Raw genomic sequence first — 22,609 nt, forward strand, 5'->3', positions numbered from 1 at the left:
TGAATTGATGATATCTTCAAATAATTGAAGATATCTTCAATTATTTGAGTTTATGTTAATTTGGCGCTCCATAGATAGGCGTCTAGGAAAATATCTTCATTATACTGTTGCATCACGTAATGCTGAATTGTCCCCTTAATATATACGTGTATATGCCTTTCGTATTGTTTAATACTACTTTCCAATTATTCATTGACCAATGCCTAATATCATATACAAACATATCTTCATGCTTAAAAGAATCTGGACGTGTGGAACTGTGGAAGACTTGATCGGGGGTTTCACCTGATCACTAGCAAAGGAATATTGTTGGACAGAAATAGTTGTATTATCAGCCAGCAGAGTAAAGTGAGCGGAGTAAATTACATAAATACGACCTATTCGTGCGTCCAACAGAGATAAGCCTGATCTCTGACATTTTGTATAATTCTTTTATAGGCCAAAGTAATAAAAGTCAGTTAAGTGTACGCTCGAATTTGTTCTACTCACGTACATGTATATATATCTGAGTACGCCTCAGTCAGCTACGAATATTGCTCTTAAATCGTGATGAAGAAAATCTACAGGAAATTGATTATCCAGTGAAATCTACTTCTATTTTTATTTCCTTGGCCTAGAGAAGATTAATAACCGGTAGTGATCCTTATTGATCATAGTACATTATCTCAGGGAGCACAGAGAGGACTAAGATGAGAGGGATTGCGGTGTTACTGCTTTTTACATCGGGTACGGTATCAAATTCATGTTACTAAAATTATTGTTTATTTCAAATGAATGATAAAGGTGAAATGATTACATTGATATAAGTATGGGCTACACCATTCCTACTTTAAATTACCGAATTGTATAACCAATGAAATATTGTCATATTCTACTTTGAAGAACTGTGCAAAAACAGACATTTCCTTTCTAAAGCAGCAAAACCGTTTTTGATTTTTAATATTTTTACCTACAGTTGCCTTTGTCTTTGCCGTGAGGAAGAGACTTGTTTACTGCACACAATTAATGGAACAGATATGTTATACTCATGGATACGATCCCCAATGTGGAACCAATAACTTTACTTATTATAACAAGTAATCTAAACCTTACACATTCGTGGTTCTGTTACATATATATACACATGTACACACTTTCAGCTTGATATTCATATCGCATATTTCATTTTACAAAATAAAATTTAAATTTGTTGATGCAATCTTTGGTAGTACCGGCGTTGTATAGTACCCCCCTCCCCCCCGATTGAATCCGATTGGCTAATTTGTAAATGACAACGACTGTTACAAAACGTAGGGGGAATGGCAACGCAATATAACCAACAACAAAAAAATGTTAGAATCGCCATTCGAAAGTATCGTCGTGTCGTATCAACGCTCTACCACTGAGCTACCGCAACCGGTCGAGGGGAGGGGGGGGGGGGGGGCTACCATTAGCCAGGGACCCTACTATGTAGTCAGTTTTACCAGGGGTGAAGGTTACTATATTCATTTCATTCTTGCATTGCTCTTCTTACCCCTGTAAAGCGCCTTTAATAGAGTAATTTGTTTTATATAAGGCGCTATTTAAATTTTGTTATTATATTTCGGGGTGGTTGGGAGGGGGTATATAGAAACGGTACATTTTTGAAAAATCCCAATCTCAATCATCCCCCTCCCAAGTTCATAACTCCAATGTTATTTATTACAATTGTTTTGATTGGACAAAAATAAAACTGAACAAGAGTTTACACATCAATAAATCCGAAAACGCGATGTATTCATACACGCCTGAAAATAAATAACATAGTGCGGGGAAACTATTCAAATTTTTGCAATTGTTAATAAAGTGAATAAATTGGAATTATAAGAATCAAACATTCTTTTTGAAGAATTTATCGGTGTGTGAACTCCGGACATTTTACTCACAAACTTAACATAAAAGTGCTTCGCACTTTTATTCAGTTTGTGAGTAAAATGTCCGGAGTTTACACATCGATAAATTCTTCAAAAAGAATGTTTAATCCTATAATACAGACTATTGTGTTATTCCTTGACAAGCTTCTATGCAAATGGCTAATAATAGCACGTTCCAATATTTATTTTCAACTTCAGATGCGAGTTCTCACAAGCCCATTGTAAAAATCGGTACATCCATCTCGCCCACAACGGCACGTGTCACGGCGATAGCTACGCTCATAACATGACCCATGGACAGGAAGTTGTATTCGAAATCTTCTGCAAGTCCGTGACGTCACATACGTGTCCGGATGATTTTGCTGAGGTGTGTGGCTCTGATGGCCACACTTATATAAATCAGTGAGTTGATTTCTTTTTGTTGGTAGTCAAATATTCCAATCAATATCATCAACCTCGTACAGAAAACAATTCAACTGAAGGTAGCTCCATCTTCATGCGACTTATCAGTATTGATTGTTCAAAGTACAAAAACTATATCAATATCCACTTAATATAGTTTGATTTAATCAATAACCAAAGAAAAATTATATATTGCTACCTTTTCAAAGATGTCAGGCATACATTATTAACAGAAGTACACATGTACATGACAACATAATAAAAATTGGTTAAAATGACAAAATTCTAAACGATGTCAACAGCTTTAAAAACTTCTACTTTACAAATATAGCTATACATGTGTAGATAATTTAATTGTGGGTATCGGGGAAATTATTGTATAATATACATACAAGAGAAAATACTAGCTTAAAGTTATTGCCCTTGACAATTTTTTTAAAAATATAGATATCTGATGATCATAGAAACTAAAAAATTTTTAAAGATTCTAACAGTGTACCGGATTTTCTATTATATATTATCCCTGGGTCGAGGCCTCTGCTGGTGGACTTGTTAGTCTCCGAGGGTCTCTACAGCCCAGTAGCTAAGTACTTCGTTACTAGCTTGAAAATACGGATGTATATTTAATTGCTGGGATAAAATTTAGAAATTCATTTCAAAATTAAGGATTATATCTCCCTCATGTATAGCTCTATCCTTGGACGAATTTGGCTCCAGTTTTTAGCTCTTACAAGTATTTTGTCATTTCGAATTTCCAAAATTTCGGCTTGAGCATCACAGAAGAGGCATTATTTGTCGAAATGCGCATCTGGTGCATCAAAATTGGTACCGTACAAGTTTTACATCAAGTTAATAAAATTCCTCCAAAGATATATTTCTAACATGCAGGAAGTTTAATGAAATGCAGATTTTGCAAAAACCTATATGTCATCATGTGAGAGTGCAGTTACCTAAAACTATTTTAAAATAATTTATTTTCAAAACGTATACATGTATAAGTACAAAAATTATTGCGGCAACAGTACATCTAACGGTAACTAAACTATCACAGAAACACGAGTATAACTAACGGTTATTAGCATAAGTGCATCTATTATCAATATGTCTTTATGCTTGCACACTAAGTACAGTTGTATATAAATGATTTTGTCAAGAACAATCAAAGACAAAACAAGAATTATCAGTGCAAGTCTCTCAAATCCTCCAGATACACGAGGAGTCGCCGTAGTTTCAATGAACAATGGAAGTGCCAAAATAATAGGAAGGCTACAGAAAGTCTTTCTTTTTTCAATGATGTTCTAGAATTTTTTTCACAAGATTATGTATATGTAGGATACTGAAAGATGACGTCAAACGTTGATATGCACATATCTTCCCAGAATGAAGACCTTGTCATTATATGAAAACCACGGAAACAATTCTTTACACTAACATTATTCAATCCTTTTCAGTTGTTTCTTTGAAACGCACCGTTGCCTCCATCCTGATCTGTACATTGTGACAGAGTCTCCGTGTGCAATGAATCCAGTGGGATAAAAGCAATGATGTTTTTGATCTACTGCAGATAAACAATGAAAAGATGCGATGTTTGTGTTTTCGTAACCAGTATCCACGTGCACAGCACAGATTTTTAATATTTCCGCTCAAACTAGAAATGAGAACACCACAAGATCGCAATGAAGACAACCAGATTGAGTACATATAAATAATTAAATAATACATGTAGCTAATCTATAGATTTACTGAAATATGCGGACTTTTAGAGTCCCTATATAAGCGTTCTCAATCAAGTCTCCTAGTGACCTTGATCTTTGGATCCCAAAATCAATAGGATTCTTCCTTCTCTAGATAACAAAGCTACATGTGAAGTATCAAACGCTCGCAATCCAAAAATTTCTGAACAGTTTGAGGGCTGTCATGAGACATCCAATGGGCTTATCGCAAAGCCCTAAAAGGGACCCAGAGGACAAAGCCTCATGAACCTACTGTGTTCTAATAAAATAAGACATGTATACATATTTTAATGTCTTTTGACATATTTCTATCTTTAGAAACAGGATTATATTTGTGAGGGGATGTTCGCCAGGCGCTGGATCCGCCACTGAACGATATCCCCCATCTCAATGAATATTGCGAGGGGATGATTAATCGCTTTAGTTGACCTATAAAGTAGTGGTGGTGTTAATTCAACAATATTTACTATAATATTCAATACATATATGACAATATGTAAAATTTTACTAGATACAAGTGTACCAATATATACTACTCAAAATTTGATAAGGATCATAGAATTTTTCTGTTTAAAAAATTAATAACAGCATAACTGGCAATATTGTGCCCAAGTGAAATCAAAAACATCTTCAACAAACTTGCACGTGCATTTCATGCCATGGGAAATGCGTTTCTCATCACAATTTATGCTTTTGCTACCACTGCACGATTTTCACTCAGGCATCGATGTCTGATTCTTTCTAAAATTTCAAACTCACTTGAGTGTTTACACTATGTTTATCAACACAATGCCCCCTCAACGTGTAAGGCGTCGCCTGACGACAGAACAACTGGGCAGATGTATTGGAATGCTTGATGCTGGCTATTCACAACGTGACGTTTGCAAATGCACTAAACGTCAGCCAGAGCGTTGTAAACAGGGCTGGAACCGACAGCAAACTTTTGGTACAGCAGCACGCCGACATGGGGGTGGTCGTCAGAGGTCGACAACCCAACGCCAAGACCATGTTGTGGCTCTTCAGGCCAGCAACCAGCCTACGTAACGACCTCCTGAACGCCTCGGGGGTGAATGTGTCCACTCAGACGATACGGAATCGGCTTCACAATGCAGGTCTCAACTCGAAAAGGGCATGTGTTCGAGTCCCTCTGACTGTTCGACACCGGCGGGAGTGATTGAACTGGGCTGAAAATCATGTCACATGGACACAGAACGATTGGGTTCAAGTTCTGCTCACCGATGAGTCCAGGTATTGTTTGGACTTTACAGACAGGAGGCACCGATTGTGGCGACGACAACGTGAACGTTTCCATGATGCCAAGATCAGTGAACATGACCGTTATGGTGGTGGTTCCATTATGGTCTGGGGTGGAATCAGCAGGGATGGAAGAACAGATCTTCATGTCCTGGAGAGAGGAACAATGACGGGGGTGCGGTACCGGGATGAGATCCTCGATGTTTACGTCAGACCCTACGCTGGTGCTGTTGGCCCTGAGTTCATCCTGATGGATAACGCCCGTCCTCATCGCACCAGGGTGGTGGAGCAGTACCTTCAGCAGGAGACAATTGTCCGTATGGACTGGCCAGCGCGCTCGTCGGACTTGAACCCGATTGAGTTGCAAGTTGCCCTTTCACGCCGTAGAGCACAACCCACGACTTTGGCAGAGCTCGGAAACGCCCTCGTGGAAGTGGAACAACCTTCCCATTGGAAACATCCGGGTGCTTATTGACAGCATGGCTCGACGTTGTCAAGCCGTCATTGATGCAAGGGGAGGCCATACCTGGTATTGACACTTCATCGACTAAGCGTAATGATGGACTATCCCCAAAAACTGTGTAATTCTTTCTCTGGTTTGCTGTTAACTTTTTGTAATGAAATGCCTTTTGGTGTTGTTATCAGATTTCAAGCATTCCGTATTGATAAAAGTTCATGCCGTTCATGAATTTTCATTCATAACCTGAGTAAACACGTTTCTGAGTCAAAATTATGTCTTTTGTTATGTTAGAGGTAAAATACACACATATAACCTAGTGATCCTTATCAAATTTTGAGTAGTATATAAATATTGCATTTAGGCCTAGTTGAGGGTAACATTGAAAATTTTCACCCCGAAAAAACTATTGTCAACCGAGGCGTAGCTAAGGTTGACAATGGTTTCGCGAGGGGTGAAAATTTCAATGTTACCCTCAACTACATGCAACATTTGTTTTATTATATTGAATGTTATGTAAACAGGAAAGCAGAAAAACTTACGTCTGTTGACATTTGATCAATCACTGTCATGCGACATTTCGTATATCGATGCGGGTATTCCCGTTTATTACAAACGCTCAAATGACGTCGTCTAACAATCTACGGCGAACCGTACGCGCATAAATTTGACGCATGTGATAATTTTTTATAATATCACCCGTTGTCAAGTACTGTTACCCGTTGCTAGATATTATCACCCTGGGGCGCGTGCTTTCTGTTCTCAGAGGTAACAATAAGTTTTTTCAAATGCCTCTCAACCAATAAGATTCGAATATTTTACATGAAAGTATAATAATAGAGATTGAAAAGCAATTAATGCAATGTAAATCCGCTCTCAAAGTTATGTTACATATGACAGACTGGTTTGAATGTGGCGGTGTTCAACGATGTATAGATACATTTCTTTGGTTGAAAATGTTAAAAGTTCTACAGACAGTGTAAACAGAAACATAAGACGAAGTAATTCATATTTAATTTTACTGTATAGTTGTAATATATAAGCCCTGATACATACATGTGTACATATATACATGCAACAGTGAGCAAATTATATCTATTCAAGAATTTCCAAAGTAAGGAGAAATTTTGTTTTTACTTCATGGAGGCATGAGCATGTACTATTAAATTACGACATGGTGATACTAAACTTTCACAAAATATCATCATACATGTAATAATGTTTTCAGGAAATGAAAAAAAAAATACACAAGTATATACATACTGACACATTTTATATTGAATACATATACATTTTTAGATATAAACAAACACATAATTCGGCAAGTCTGTGTGTGATAAAATTAGCATGTGCTATTATATGTATATGTATCTACAAAAACTTTCAGACATGTACAGCGTTATGATACAATGACAGAATCTTTTCCCTTATGTGTCTATTGAAATTGACATTGCTTTCATCATACAATGATTGCATGTTTGTTGTAAGCTAGTTCGATCCGGTTTTTCAGTACCACCTGTTTGTGTAATCATTACCAAATATGGAGCGTCATTGGGGTCAAAGGGTGCATTGGCTGCTCCGTTTAACGCAACAAATGGGTCAAACATATGATATTTAAGTTCTTAAATCTGGTTTATATCTTAAAACAATACTTATAAATAATATAAACTCTTTTTTGTTTCATCCGGTGATGAAGGTAACTAGCATTGCAAATTTTTTTTTACATTGTGCGGGTTATGTAAATTTTTTCTGCAATGCTAGCTACATGTATCTTCATCACCCGATGAAACAACAAAGAAAGCATTTTATTGTTTTTAAAAATAAACGCATTGTCAAAGAAAGGTAAATGTATCAACACTTTAAAGATTTCCTGTGAAACCTAATCCTCGGGTCTTTGTGTATTTCTAAAACTCAAACCTTGTTGCTTTCGAAAAAGAAAGAAAAAATAACTGTGTGTATATATACCAATTTGGTATCGCGTTAAAACAAATTCCGTGATAAAATGCTGCTTCTGACAACTGATATATCAGCCCTGTTGTCACGTGATAGGTTTCACCTCTATCGAAGTGTATTGTTTACCATCTATTTTCGAACACTTTAGTACTGCTCCATTTTGATTTATGTCACACACCAGTTCCATGAAACTTTCTGCAGTTTCTTCTTTGCTGTTGAAAAAAATAAACGTTTTACTTTTCAAACCTTTCACAATTCACATTCGAAGTAGACAACGATCTCCGCCAGCCATGTGGATCAAGTATTTTAGACAGCTAGGCGATTTGTTTACTTTTCAAAGAGAGATATTCGTTTAACTATCATAAACATTTTATTGTAAGACATGCATGTGTTGGGTCTTAAAGATAATCTACTTTTCTGTATAAACAGTTTATCTTACTAAATGGTACCGTCTTTGACAAGCCACATTGAAGCCCATTCTGAATAAAATCCTATTATTGTTTTTGATATTGAACAGTGACCCTTCCCTCTCTGAAAATTTGATATGCTTACTTTTTTTTCTTAAACCACTATTTTGTCATTCAAAATTCCATTCCGAAGGTAATACCTGTACTTGTGTTGTAAGCACAGAATTCGATTGAAGTTGCAGTTAAATAATCGCCTTTCAATGCGCTTTTCATTCAGTGCATTGCGCGCTATTTTTAGTGGTGTCAGAAATAATGTTGAGGGGAGGTGAACAGAAGTCTAACATATTTTTGACATACTGTATTCTTTAAACTTGGGTAAATAGTACTGTTCACAAACATTTTTAAAAATCTATATGTTTCTATGATGAGCAGGGTATCTATCATTTTTAAATCGCTCACCTGAGTTACTTGACCTTGCTGTGGTTCAGCTATTGTGAATTTTAAAAGATTTAATTTAATTCAATTTTTATTCTAATGAAAAATTTCAAAGGGTCCCGATATAACAACATGAATTCACACAACATGGGGACACCTCAACACCAATATGACTCACGTGACCTAGCTGTTCTGCAAGAAAGTCAAGGTTACACATATCATGGTATGAAATGAAAGGTATTGTCATAAGAAATCTATATACAAAATATTAAAGTTCTACCTTCCATAGTTCGGGAGATATTGAGTGGGTAAGATATTATAAAAGTAGGTCATCCTTCAAGGTCAAAGTCACAAGGTCAAACACCGTGGTATCACAAGGTCTTGTCATAAAGAATCTATATACATAAAATATATATGACATATGAGAGTCATATCATTCACAATTGGCCAAGATCACATGGTCAAAGGTCATGTATGACATGTAAGACCTTACCATAAGGGATCTTTATTCAAATTATGAACGCCTACCATTCAATAGTTTAGGAGATACTCAATAAGTTCAGATTTCCTAACGCAGGTCAAAAACTCCAAATTCAAGGTCACAAGGTCATACATCTGGTATTGATTGAACGGTCGTGCCTGTATATAACATATAACAGCCCTACCTTAAAGATTCAGAATATATTTGATATATTACGATTTCTTAAAAGTGGGTCAAGGTCATAAGTTTAACAATTTTACTAAAGGAAAAACCATGTCACAATGAATGCGCATATGAAATCCCTATCACTTACCACTCTAACGTTACGAACAAAATTAAATTTCAGACAGACAGGACAATATATGCCCTCGACCAGTCGCATGGGCATAAAAAAAAAAATGAATCCACAGAACTTGCGAACATTTGCATCATTTTCGAAAAGAATACATGTATGTTTTTAAGAATTGTTTAATCAATTTCCTGTATATTCTCATATTTAATTTTGATCGATATTGTGGCCCATCCTACCCCCCCCCCCCCCCCCCCCCCCAAAAAACTTTAATCAACTGTACGTGTAAGACAGGAAGCTTTTATGTAAATTTCCACTTTTCTAGCCAAGTTCATCTTGAAAATATTTTTTTAAATTCTCCTTATACATTTCCATGTAAAACTTTGATCCCTATTGAGGTCCTACCCTACCTCAGGGACCATGATCTGAACTAATCCACCTTTCTGGCCCAGTGATTTTTGATACAAATTTTTTTGTGTTGGGTTTACTATTTGCGACAACGTTGCATCCAATGGTAAGCTTTCGTGTAGTAGAAGTTTTCACAGAGTTAAAAACCGCAAATTATCACATTTTCTGATATTTGAAGATTTATTTTGGTCAGGCCAAAGCAATGCAATTTCCCGTATTTTTTCAATCTGTCGGAGATGAGCGACTTCAAAGTCGATCTCTATCTCTGAATGGCAGCGAAATACGCATTGCGTGCATAGTCTACACATATTTTCTATCACGACAAACTTCACCTTTGATGCAATATTTTGATACATAGGTGTAAATTACTGAAAATTATAAGTAGTGTCATTGCGAAAGAGTGTTGTTGTTCTTTGATTTTACAGGAATATAATCGATTTTTTTATGAACAAAAAAGTTAATCAAAATTTGTTCTCAAGATACATATACATGTATTTAACAAAATTGTAAACAACATTTTGCTGGAAGTATTATAGTACCCATGATATCTTTATGGAATTGTAACAGTTTTGTTACAACAATCAGTAATCGATTGAAAGTAATCGATCAGTTATCGATCAGTAATCGATCAAACTCTCCAAAGAGTTTGATCGATTAGTGATCGATTAGTATATGTAATCAATCGACAAGTGTTCGATTACTATCGATTAGTGATCGATTACTGATCTGATCGATTAGTCATATCTGGACTATTGCACGTTAAGGTATCAAAATACTAGAAAAAGGATGAAAATTTGCCTTAGTGGAATAGTGCACGTTAAGGTATCAAAATACTAGGAAATGGATGCTCAAGGCTAGGAGACAGGTTAATCAGTAAAGTGTCCACATTATATGAGAATAGGTGAATAACGTTTCGGTATAGATAAAAGTTGCGTTCAATAATGACCGAAGGATTCTCTAGAATTTAGGAGCATTTTATTGCTAAATTGATATTGGGTATACTAAAAGGTCACATGGACGACCATGGTAAGATATTAAACGCACAATCAGGGACGGACGGACAGAAGACGAAATATGCCCCGGCCATTTATATAACGGAACATAAGAAACTACATTGTAATAATACTGTTTGATATTTCTTCTCAAAAAGGATGAAGAGGGATCAGCAAATCTCGCCCTCTGTCAATAATTCTTAATGTTTGTCATTTGGAGATTGAAGATGAGTACCACTTTATTTTGAAATGTTCACTTTCTGATGAGTATAGGGAATTACATATTAAAAAGTATTACTGGTATAAGCCAAGTATGTATGAACTTCTACAATTCTTGTCTACAGAAAATGTCAGTGAATTAAGTAATTTAGGGAAATTCCTACAGAAAGCTGAAATACTTGGTGACTTGCTAAATGTTGACTAAGATCTTTTTCTTTCTTTCTTTTTAATTTGTATTTGTAAACATTGTTTTTGGTATATATATATATATATATATATATATATATGTGTGTAATTTACTCTTGTCATTATATGCTATGTATATTGTGTACGCTAAATATTGTGCCTTGGATTTTGTATGTATGCTATGTAACTGATGGACATATTGAATTATGTATGTATGTAACTGATGGACATATTGAATTTTGTATGTATGTATGTAACTGATGGGCATATTGAATTTTGTATGTATGTATGTATGTAATTGATGGGCATATTGAATTTGTATGGATGTATGTAACTGATGGACATGTTGAATTTTGTATGTATGTAACTGATGGACATATTGAATTTTGTATGTATGTATGTAACTGATGGGCATATTGAATTTTGTATGTATGTATGTATGTAATTGATGGGCATATTGAATTTGTATGGATGTATGTAACTGATGGACATGTTGAATTTTGTATGTATGTAACTGATGGGCATATTGAATTTTGTATGTATGCTATGTAATTGATGGGCATATTGAATTTTGTATGTATGGATGTATATAACTGATGGGCATATTGAATTTTGTATGTATGGATGTAACTGATGGGCATATTGAATTTTGTATGTATGTATGAAAATAACTGATGGGCATATTGAATTTTGTATGCATGTAACTGATGGGCATATTGAATTTTGTATGTATGTATGAAAATAACTGATGGGCATATTGAATTTTGTATGTATGTATGCATGTAACTGATGGGCATATTGAATTTTGTATGTATGTATGTATATAACTGATGGGCATATTGAATTTTGTATGTATGTATGTATGTAACTGATGGACATATTGCTCAAAGTAATATAGTAAAAATAGTAATAAAAATTGTCTTATACTTGCCTGATCACCACATACATGTATAATTAAGGACAGAAACAACATATTCTATATCATGTGTGTTTCCTATATGTTTACGTTAATACCTGGCTAATATATGGAGGTCATATAGAGAAACACAATTTTCTATTTCTCATAAAGTGCTGCCTAATATATTTAACTGTGAGCAATTAAGGCGAAATAATTCTTTTATAATATACGATTTTAATTCAGATATTTTGAAATTTTCTGTAAATTACCAAGTGCACACATGTCCCTATAAAGGTATACTGAAGTATCAGTATATGATTAATATAGTATTACAGGAGATACTTACGTCATCACTCCGATAACGTCTATGAAATGATGAGCTTTTGTGACGTCTAAGCAGTTGTCGTCATTCATTTCTTTAACCAGATCGGTATCTACGAACGCTGGACACAGTACATTTAATCTCACACCAGCTGACTTCACATCGGTATTCATCTGAAAATAGAACCCGGTGTACTTTATCTCGGGTCCGTCATATTTGTTCAGTTGAATTACGTCCCGTCGAGAATTTCTAACTCATACTGAGACGTCACTAGCTGTTGGTGGAGAGTCACTATGCTTAGCACTTAGGGCTGTAGCAGAGAGGGTTATTAACGTGTCACATGCCGCGCAGCTTTGCCTACGTTTTTAAGGTCATATCTGAAAGACCCTTCTAAATGCCGAGCGTTTGGTGAAGAAGCGATCACTACCTATATTTACGTCTTAGGTTTCACAAGGCCATGGCACGAGCGGGACTCGAACTCACGACCTACCGCGCTCTACTCCTGAGCTACCGCTGCAGTGCGTTCATGGGGAAATGCCTATCACAATTTGTAAAGATATAAAAGACAAAAACATTGGAAATGTAGATATTCTCTAGTTCCTAGAGGTTTACCAAACTTCGAGGGTATATGTCCGTACCACATAAAGAATGAAAGTTCGCCTACAAATTTCAAGTATATGTATCTACACTTCCAATTTGTTTCCCTTCGATATCTTTACCAATATGCTAGTTTCGAGATAAGAGCTCTTCTTTGTAGGAGGTACATCTAGTGGCCTAATTGGGACAGAGTGAACCTACAGTCAGTGAGGAAAGCAATAAAATGTATTTAAAAGCGACTTCTCCTTCACTATGTAAAATTGAGTGGAGGAAATACAAAATACTATCGAAAAAAGTGTTATATTAAATTAGAAACATATAAACAATGTCATATTTGCAAGCAATACCCTGGATATGATACATGTATCTACGACCAACGAAATAACGTGATATGATAAGAGTTCTATGCATTTACTTACACTTACTTAGTTTGTGTATCAGTCGAATTCAGGTGATGAAATAGCATGTGAGAAACTTACTGAGTATACATTCACTTATGCAGTGATGAATATTTGTCCCATTCCCGCATGTTAACAAATTGTTTTGCGCCTTGCTATGTAGGAAAGTTCTCCAAAGGGAAATAAATCGGATGTATCTCGAAACCATCGCTATTTCCCCATGAATGTGAATGATGTACGCATGAATCTTGATAAATATAGTGCGACTATTTTAACGGCTGGGAATATTCTGACAGAATTGAAAGTAAAATGTAAATATGAAAAATAAATTTCAATTTTGAGAGTATGAACGGCGACGCTTCAAGCCAGAATATTTTTCATGGAGCGCTAATGTTCTTCATGAAGAATGCTGGCGTAAAGCGCCGTAGTTCATGCCCCCATATATTTTCAAAAGTGAAATTTTATTCTTAAATAAAGTGTGTATGTGCATGCGTGTGTATGATTATCGGCAAAAAGGCCCGATTGTTAAAACATCACGTCATTAGAATTACATGTGGTCTTCCTCCTGAAGCAGATGGAATCCTTTATCAACATGGAATTCGTTTTCGTTTCATCCCGTTAAGCAATGTACACACAAAAACGCTTGATAACAGGAGACTTTGCAATGTCGATCCAAGCCAAAAACGAAACCTAAGATCTGTAGCTTATCATGTTTTAGAGGTTTTTATTTTAATTTTGCTGTTACAGAGCTCCTCACTACATTTGAACGCCAACATGTAGATAGAAAATGTGTCAGATGTTCGGCAAAATCGGTGCACTTGTTATGTCAATTCCAGCATGATTAATGATCACTTTATCACACTACTCTAGTATGTTAAGTGCAAAGTGAAGATTTCAGAATGAAAGCTTTTGACTTAACTTTTTAAAGCTGTTGGTTTGGGGTTTTTTCTCTCCTAATTTTGCTGTTACAGAACTCATTTCTACGTATGAACGCCAACATGTACAGATATAAAACGTGTGAAATGTTCGGCAAAATCGGTGAATTGGTTATGTCAATTCCAGCATGATTAATGACCACTAAAATTCTAACATCAGTGATATCTTATGACGAAATGATTGAGGTATTATCTATCCCTTACCGCCAAACTACGTGTTAGCGCGATAATGGCTGCCTTTGTTGCGCTGTAGACAGGACAGAGAGGATTCACGTTCAAGCCTGAAACGATAACACAAGGTCATTAGTTTAATTATTTTATCACATAATTGAACAAAAGGTACTGTGAGCAATACTCACTAAGAATACCCCCCGCTTACCCCAATCTCCCAAAGGGTGTTGTTAATAGGTATAAATTACCTCTTTCCAGTAAAAAAGAAAGGACATGACAAAAAAGGGTAGTCTCTTCTCTAGGAGTGCGCTTGACCTCTGACCTATTGACCCCAAATTCGATAGGGAACATCTTCGTCCCATGGGTAGTCCATATGTATGATATGGTGACTGTAGGTGGAAAGGGTAACGCTTTAGAGCCCGGAAACCATATTGCTACCTCGATGTTCAGTGCGTTTGACCTTTTGACCCCAGAATCGATAGGGAACATCTTCGTCCCATGTAGTCTATATGTATGTTATGGTGACTGTAGGTGGAAAAGGTAACCCTTTAGAGCCCGGAAACCATTGCGTCTACAGACGGACAACCCGATTCCATTACCCCCCCCCCCCCCCCACTTTGTTGCGGGGGGTATAATAATCTAAAACATCGGAACTAATTACATGTAGTAGGGTCTACGAAACAATAGCTGATCGGTCATTTTGTATAAAAATACATTGCACGACCAAAATGATTAGAGACACCGGAATGACTAAATATTGCATTCACTGTGTTTTTCGCTATTGAAACCCAATGGTAATCATTGTTTGTCATTTGCAACTATGAAGGCAAATTTTGCTTCAATTATGTTAGATCCGATTATTAGTGACGACTATACAAATTCCACGAATTCCGCGAACTTTTTCGCGGCAATGTTGAAATTGCTGAAAAATTTCTGGTTAATATTACCTTATATTTGAATAAATATGAAAAATAACGCTTACCTATATTAAATACTGGTTTGTTTTATGCGTTTTTAGTTTGTCCTTCTAAGACTATTTCTCTTAACCATCGTGCAAATATGGAAGCAAGTCAAGGTCAGGTGATTTTCAGTTTACAAGTGAATAATATCTATGTTTTAAGTTCTTGTTGGTACATGAATCTATTTTCAAAATAGAATACTGAAAGATAAGAACGATAAAATGTTTTTCTGTTGTTCGTTAAACAGGATATGAAAGTCGTAAGCATTGCCCCAAAATATCATAATCCGCTAATGCGAAAGTTGAATAACTGCCCCCAAGAAAAAGCGCCCCAGTATAAAATAGACCTCCTCCTTCATGACAGCACACTTTTATCAATTTTATCCGTTTCCGGTTCTATTACTAGAATGTATAACGTGACAACGTCACGTGAAATCTTATGCTAAAATTTAATTTTTGTCTTATCAAATTAATGTTTTAATTTTAAAATGATGCACTGCATGGTCCAACCCGGACCAAGTTTTTTTTTTCGGGGGGAAGTTCTATACTAGGGAAAGTCGAAGCTACATTTTGTGTAAATGAACACAGCTGTCAATGAAATTAACTTATGGAGCGCCAAATTAACATAAACTCAAATAATTGAAGATATCTTCAATTATTTGAAGATATCATCAATTCAATTATTGCTCTCTTTAATTGAATTAATGCGCGCATTAAATCAATTATTGCTCTCATCAAATGAATTAATGCGCGCTTCAATTCAATTATTGCTCTCTTCAATTCAATTGATGCGCGCATTAATTCAAATAATGAGAGCAATAATATATTTGATGCGCGCATTAATTCAATTATTGCTCTCTTCAATTCAATTGATGCGCGCATTAATTCAAATAATGAGAGCAATAATAGATTTGATGCGTGCATTAATTCAATTATTGCTCTCTTCAATTCATTTGATGAGAGCATCAATTTAGTAGAATTATTGCTCGCAATAATTAATTTAGAGCTCGGTATAAATAATTTGATGATCTCTTTAATTCAATTGAAGATATCTTTAAATCATTTACAATTCTTTTGTATAAGGAATTAATGCGCGCATCAATTCTTTTAAAGAGAGCAACAATTCAATTAAAGAGATCATTAATTCAATTGTGGATATGTTGAATTGAAGATATCTTTAATTATATAGTTGCTCTCTCTAAAAGAATTATTGCTGTCTTCAAATGAATTAAAGATATCATTCATTAAATTGAAGAGAGCAATAATTGAATTAATGCGCGCATTAAATCAATTATAGCTCTCATCAAATGAATTAATGCGCGCATCAATTCAATTATTGCTCTCATCAATTGATTTAATGCGCGCATTATATCAGTTATTGCTTTCTTCAATTGAATTGTAGCGCGCATCAATTCAATTGTTGATATCATTAATTCATTTGAAGAGATCATTAATTCAATTAAAGGCCGCATCAATTCAGCTGAAGAATTAATGCTATCATCAATTCAATTAATGCGCGCAATAATTCAGAATTGAAGATATCATTAATTATTTGAAGAGATCTTTAATTCAATTGTTGCGCGCATCAAATGAATTGAAGATATCTTCAATTATTTGAGTTTATGTTAATTTGGCGCTCCATATTAACTGAGGTTTAAATAGTTTGTGTGCATCATGACAAAGAACTAACAAATTTGTTATCAACAGAAGCGTAAAAAATTAAGACTTTCACAGAATTATGACCAAAATACATCACAATGTTGTTTGTACCTGCAGCAGACGACACATTGACGATGACACCGCCATTTCCTCCTCTGTCCGTCCTCATGTGATCGAGAGCTAATAACGTTCCTCGAGTTGACCCTTTCTAAAAATACACATATTATACAGCTTGTATTCACATCAGACTTTAAAACTCAAATGTGATTTGATTCATGAATGTACATCACGTGATTTTCTCCACAATCTCTACATTTTTAATTGACTTGTTCCACTGTGGAAAATCATTCCGGGTAGACGAGGAGAACGACCCATGGGAACGTGTTTCGCCTCAGATTTACATTACCGACCATCATATAGACTATTTTTGGCAGTTCCCCATACAGATTGATATCACATTTCCAAGCAATTTCGTAGGTGTTTTTTTTATACAGGGTCATTTCGTAATTTGGCGGTTCCCATATAGGCCTGTATGTGGAGTAATTGCATGGCTCCTTATACAGGGTATTTCGGCAGTTCTTCATACAGAGTAATTTCCCATGCCGGAAAACTTAAACGGAAAAGTTTCAGTCGCCATTTTTTCCCGATGAGCATTCGTATAACTCACAGCGGGATCCGATATTTCGAAATACTATTGTGGAAAACAAAATTTCATTTTTCTCGACTTCATTTCAATTTAGTCATTATGAGATGTTTTATCATATGCAACCGTGAGGAATTGAGTATATAGTACCAGAGTTGTTTTAACTTAAACTTACGACCATTGTGTTTGGTTCATCCGAACCTCCAATCAATATTGTCGATGGCGTTATTACCTCGCTCACTATATAAGTGGATACAAGATCAAATACCAAAATTCTTTAAAACACTAAAATAACCAACGACACGAACAACTAGATTGTCAATATTTTGGGAAGACTTGTCCCTTCCTCAAGACATACAAAAAATACTTATAAAAGTAAAGGATGTACAGAAAAACTAGCACTAAATCTACAAACGTATACACACTGCAAATTACATTTTTATTGTTTTTGACAGGCTAATGAATTTTTTCTTCGTGCGAAGTGTTAATTATGTGTGACGTATATATATATATATATATAGAGAGAGAGAGAGAGAGAGAGAGAGAGAGAGAGAGAGAGAGAGAGAGAGAGAGAGAGAGAGAGAGAGAGTCCAGTTAGACACCATCAACAATTATAATAGTGAAGTCCGTTTAAAAGTTTCAATACAATTGTCATTTGAACAATTTACCGTAATTCAAGTTAAATGTCATCAATGATGACCTCACTAGCACCGCTGAATAGGATTTAAAATGAAACCAAACCCACATTTAGACACAGCATTATCAGCCGTCTTCGTTCCTGCGAATGCTTAATCAAAGTTTCTAGTTTCGAATATATCCGAAACAATGGCCACGATGGCTAAACAATCGACAAGAGAGGCATCATATCGGATTAGAACAACAGGCTTGTAAAAACTTACAAAATATAATAATAACGACAATGTTGGTTGTTCCTACTAAATTGATTTACTCTTTTACTATGACGTTTCCCAGTCACCACGGTATGCGTTAAATTGGAAACCGTGATTTTATATGAATAGTACTTTGAGCGAGTATGCAATGCTTCGTCAAGAACGTTTACACTTTACACTCCCAATCTCTTCTCTCTGTCCACCCGATGCAACATAATGAAACGAAGACACTTGTTCGTTCCAGTGTTGTTGTTGGTTTTTTTTTTACTATTCCTTTATCTAATTTCAATGAGAAAGTAGTGAGTGTTCTTGTAACAATCTTGTTTTGCTTTCTAAAATTATACCCTACCAATGGTGTTTGAGTATATGAGATATAATGAATTGCAAAAAAGTTTCATGCATCTTTACCAAGTTAACATCCACGGCTTTCTCCCATAAAGGATGTGTCTCTCCTCCGATCCCAGCATTATTGCAGACGATATCCAGACAGCCCAACTTTTCTTTGACACTTTGAAATAAATCTAGAAAATGGTTTGATAACAAAAAACCACATTAACTCTGTAACCAATGCTACATATGATAAAAAAAACCCACATTAACTCTGTAACCAATGCTACATATGATAAAAAAAACCGCATTAACTCTGTAACCAATGCTACATATGATAAAAAAACAACCCACATTAACTCTGTAACCAATGATACATATGTTAAAAAAACCCACATTAACTCTGTAACCAATGCTACATATGATAAAAAAAACCCACATAAACTCTGTAACCAATGCTACATATGATAAAAAAAAAAAGCACATTAACTCTGTAACCAATGCTACATATGCATGAGATCACAACAATAAGGGAACGTGTAGTCGGTAATCCACCTGTTGTCCAGATTTTCACGCAAGGGCAAGTCTCAGAGAACCATCTTTGAAATCAATTATATCGTAAAATAAACGGCAGAGGTATCATATTTTACATCTAATTTCTCTCGTTACTTTCAGGAACCCCACTTCAAATTATCGCAATATATCAAAATTGAACGATGAAATTTATTGCGTAGTCTGAAGTTGCAAAAAAAATAGTTAAAATCTGGAAATGATCTTGTGACGTTTTGAATCGGTCTGTGGCTTGGCGGCGAGAAACGATAGATCTGTACATAAAACATTTAGTCACTGTCAAAAACATCATATGTGTGCTGAAATGTTTCGCGTGCTGTTTCCTGGGTCATTTCGCCTTAGGTCATACAAATATGCTAGGTTATGTCATGACCAGTGCCGCGTTATGTCGGACACTAAACGTGATTTCTGTCAAATCGATACTTTATTGGATATTCAATGCCTTCGACGTTTCCCAGACATTCAATTGTGACATAGATTGTAGAGGAGATCCTTCTGAGTATAACTACCGTATGAAGCATATACATATACGAATTACTCAGTTCATTTTTTCTTTTGATTAATTGAATCTAATTCTATGACATTATCATCATTATCCAGCATGATACAAAACTTACTTTCCATTTGCTGTTGCTTTGTGACGTCACATACTTGGAACATTACGTTTCTATCCCCATACTTAGACTGGAGTTCTTGAAGTGTCTTTGATCCCAGAGTCTCGTTCACATCACAAAAACACACCTACAATGATAAGTATGAAATATATTCGCAGATATCCTGTCTTAGTGTAGACACAAATTTTATTTCAAAAGTATCAATATGGAATTCCAGAATATCGGATTTACAAGTCTGATAAATTGTACTTCTGTAGTCAAATTAGGAAATACGATGAAGAGCAGAGTATCAATAAACATGCGTGATCAAACTTACCAAAACTTACAATTCCTTCACACTCTTTAGTCTTTAGAAATTAAAACCGGTAGATATTGAAACCTTGTATACCGAAAGATTTCCGGTATTGTCATTTTTGCAAAACTGTGGTAGAAGATTATAGTCCATAACATGTTACACACATACTTGTATCTCAATATTTCATATTGTCACTCTCACTTTTGTAATTCTTAATCTTATTGGTATGATCATGCATTTCTTTCTGTAGTATTGTGCTTTATGTGATTGTATGCCAACATGTTGGGTGCAGTTCAAATAAATAAATGAATATATATGAAATGAATAAAGCTGACGTCTTGTGTCGTGTTGACAATATAGGGCACAGCATTGGTCTGATTTGATACATGTATCTAGGCGTCTATACTTATCATTCTCAGACCAGTCTCTTTTTACGTTTTGTTTCGATGTGAATGACCAATAAATCAAAAATATATAATAAACGATCTAAGATAATTATTTATTGTTAATCGTATCAAACGTAATCTGGTTTGAAAGGGTCTTTTTTATTGCGTTCGTCATTTGAGATTTCTGATTCATAAAATCGTTTTGGAATGTGACCTCAAAATGCTTCAGAGCCGTATCTGATGGTATTCGTTTCATTATGTAGTAAATGTCAGTTTCAGTTTGATCGTTAACACGATCACGTCTACATACAACACGCTTCCTTACTTTGTAAAATATCTGGTGGTCAATTAAAACAGGCCACCCTCTAGTAGGAAGGTGATGGAGTTCACAAATGTCTTCTGCATGACGGTTTATACTTTTATCTGCATCTCGCATTACAATGTTACCCTTGTATTAGTTGGACGATAGCATCATCAAGACTTTTTTTTTTTCAGAAGTGCTCAAACAAGAATATTACTTTCAAAATTTTCAACTTGTAATATTCTGTGGAGTTGTAGGACTGATACATGTGTATTTTAACTTAATCACTTACACTGAATTATGATTTCTTCCATTTAAAACTGATGGTGTGAGGCGTATAGTCGATCACACCAAAGCACATGTATATTCACAAGTCTATGAATTGTGGATGATAAATAATTCACAAGTAAATTTGAGACCATTTATGTCTTCTGAAAATTTCCTGAGTATCAGGAGTTTTCGTGTACTAATCACTTAGTATGATAGGACGAAATGATAGGCGTTATATTAAATTACAAATGACTTCGCACCAGCTACTCAATGACTCTCAAAATCGTCTTACAGAATTAGATTCTCTCATAGTGCCGACACTTTAGCATATAAGAAGTGGGTTTTAAATACATTGGACATATTTGGCATTTTGATTTTCGTTAAATTGCAAACTAATTCCAAATAACTAAATTTCAACATACATGTACATTACTTTTGCTCTGACAAAGAAAAATAAAATAAGATTTAAAAAACCAACATTGGTATTAAACTTTTAAATTTCAATGATATATTTATGCAATACATACATGCATACGTGATGTTAGTTATTTGTTCACAACTGATACATATATATGTATGTACATACATCTAATTCAACAGGAAATACTGTAGAGATAGGCAGTTCAGGGAAATTAGACTGACCTTTGCTCTCTGTGCCAGCAGAGCCTCGGTGAATGTCCGTCCCAACCCCCGGGCGCCACCCGTCACTAAGGCCACCTTTCCCATTAGATCCATAGTACAGAAGTGGGGCTCTCCTACTCCAGCGGCGATGATAGCGATACTGCGAGAATCATTCCGAGAAACGAAAGCTCTCTCTCTTCCTCCGCTGAGCGAATAGATTTTATATTTACGCAGAAGCACGGCTAGCAGCGGATGATGTAGAACGGAGTGTGTTAGATGATTTGTGTTTCTATTGTAATGGTTGGCTGACAAATGCCGCGGGTCAAATATCAATGCCTGGGCATATGAGTGGCGGATCAAAGAATTCAGCATCAGGAGTTCGGAAATTCCAGTGTATGATAAACTGGAGGAAGTGCAGTGGCTTTTTATGTCTATTTTGAAAATCCTTTAAATACATTACTACACTTCACTGTTGTGCAAGAACGCACGATATTTTAAATCGATATGTGTGTAAAAACTAAGCATTAACCCTAAGCTAAAACTACGAGTGTTTTTTATACTACAAACTACATGTTTATTTAATTTCTTGGCTGGTAATTCAATACGTCGGGGGCGAATCAAAGCACGTCCTTTTTGTCCGATGAGC

At 35.4% G+C, this 22,609-nt stretch overlaps 2 protein-coding genes across 2 annotated transcripts; one reads left to right on the plus strand and one right to left on the minus strand.

Moving 5' to 3' along the window:
- The first annotated feature begins 421 nt into the window (after positions 1-421).
- On the plus strand, positions 422-3,875 carry LOC125649074 (serine protease inhibitor dipetalogastin-like). The gene is made up of 4 exons (XM_048876302.2): positions 422-726; positions 956-1,076; positions 2,091-2,294; positions 3,746-3,875. The coding sequence occupies exons 1-4, from the start codon at positions 690-692 to the stop codon at positions 3,828-3,830; spliced, it is 447 nt and encodes a 148-aa protein (XP_048732259.1). The 5' UTR covers positions 422-689; the 3' UTR covers positions 3,831-3,875.
- Positions 3,876-6,735: 2,860 nt separating this feature from the next.
- Positions 6,736-22,233, minus strand: LOC125649057 (15-hydroxyprostaglandin dehydrogenase [NAD(+)]-like). The gene is made up of 7 exons (XM_048876270.2): positions 21,985-22,233; positions 20,094-20,217; positions 18,988-19,100; positions 17,158-17,254; positions 14,463-14,539; positions 12,353-12,501; positions 6,736-7,903 (listed from the first exon to the last, which is right to left on the minus strand). Exons 1-7 carry the CDS (start codon positions 22,075-22,077, stop codon positions 7,777-7,779), a joined length of 780 nt encoding a protein of 259 aa, XP_048732227.1. The 5' UTR covers positions 22,078-22,233; the 3' UTR covers positions 6,736-7,776.
- Positions 22,234-22,609: the final 376 nt, after the last annotated feature.

The sequence above is a fragment of the Ostrea edulis genome, chromosome 1, assembly GCF_947568905.1.
Source record: "Ostrea edulis chromosome 1, xbOstEdul1.1, whole genome shotgun sequence".
NCBI classification, from domain to species: Eukaryota; Metazoa; Mollusca; class Bivalvia; order Ostreida; family Ostreidae; genus Ostrea; species Ostrea edulis.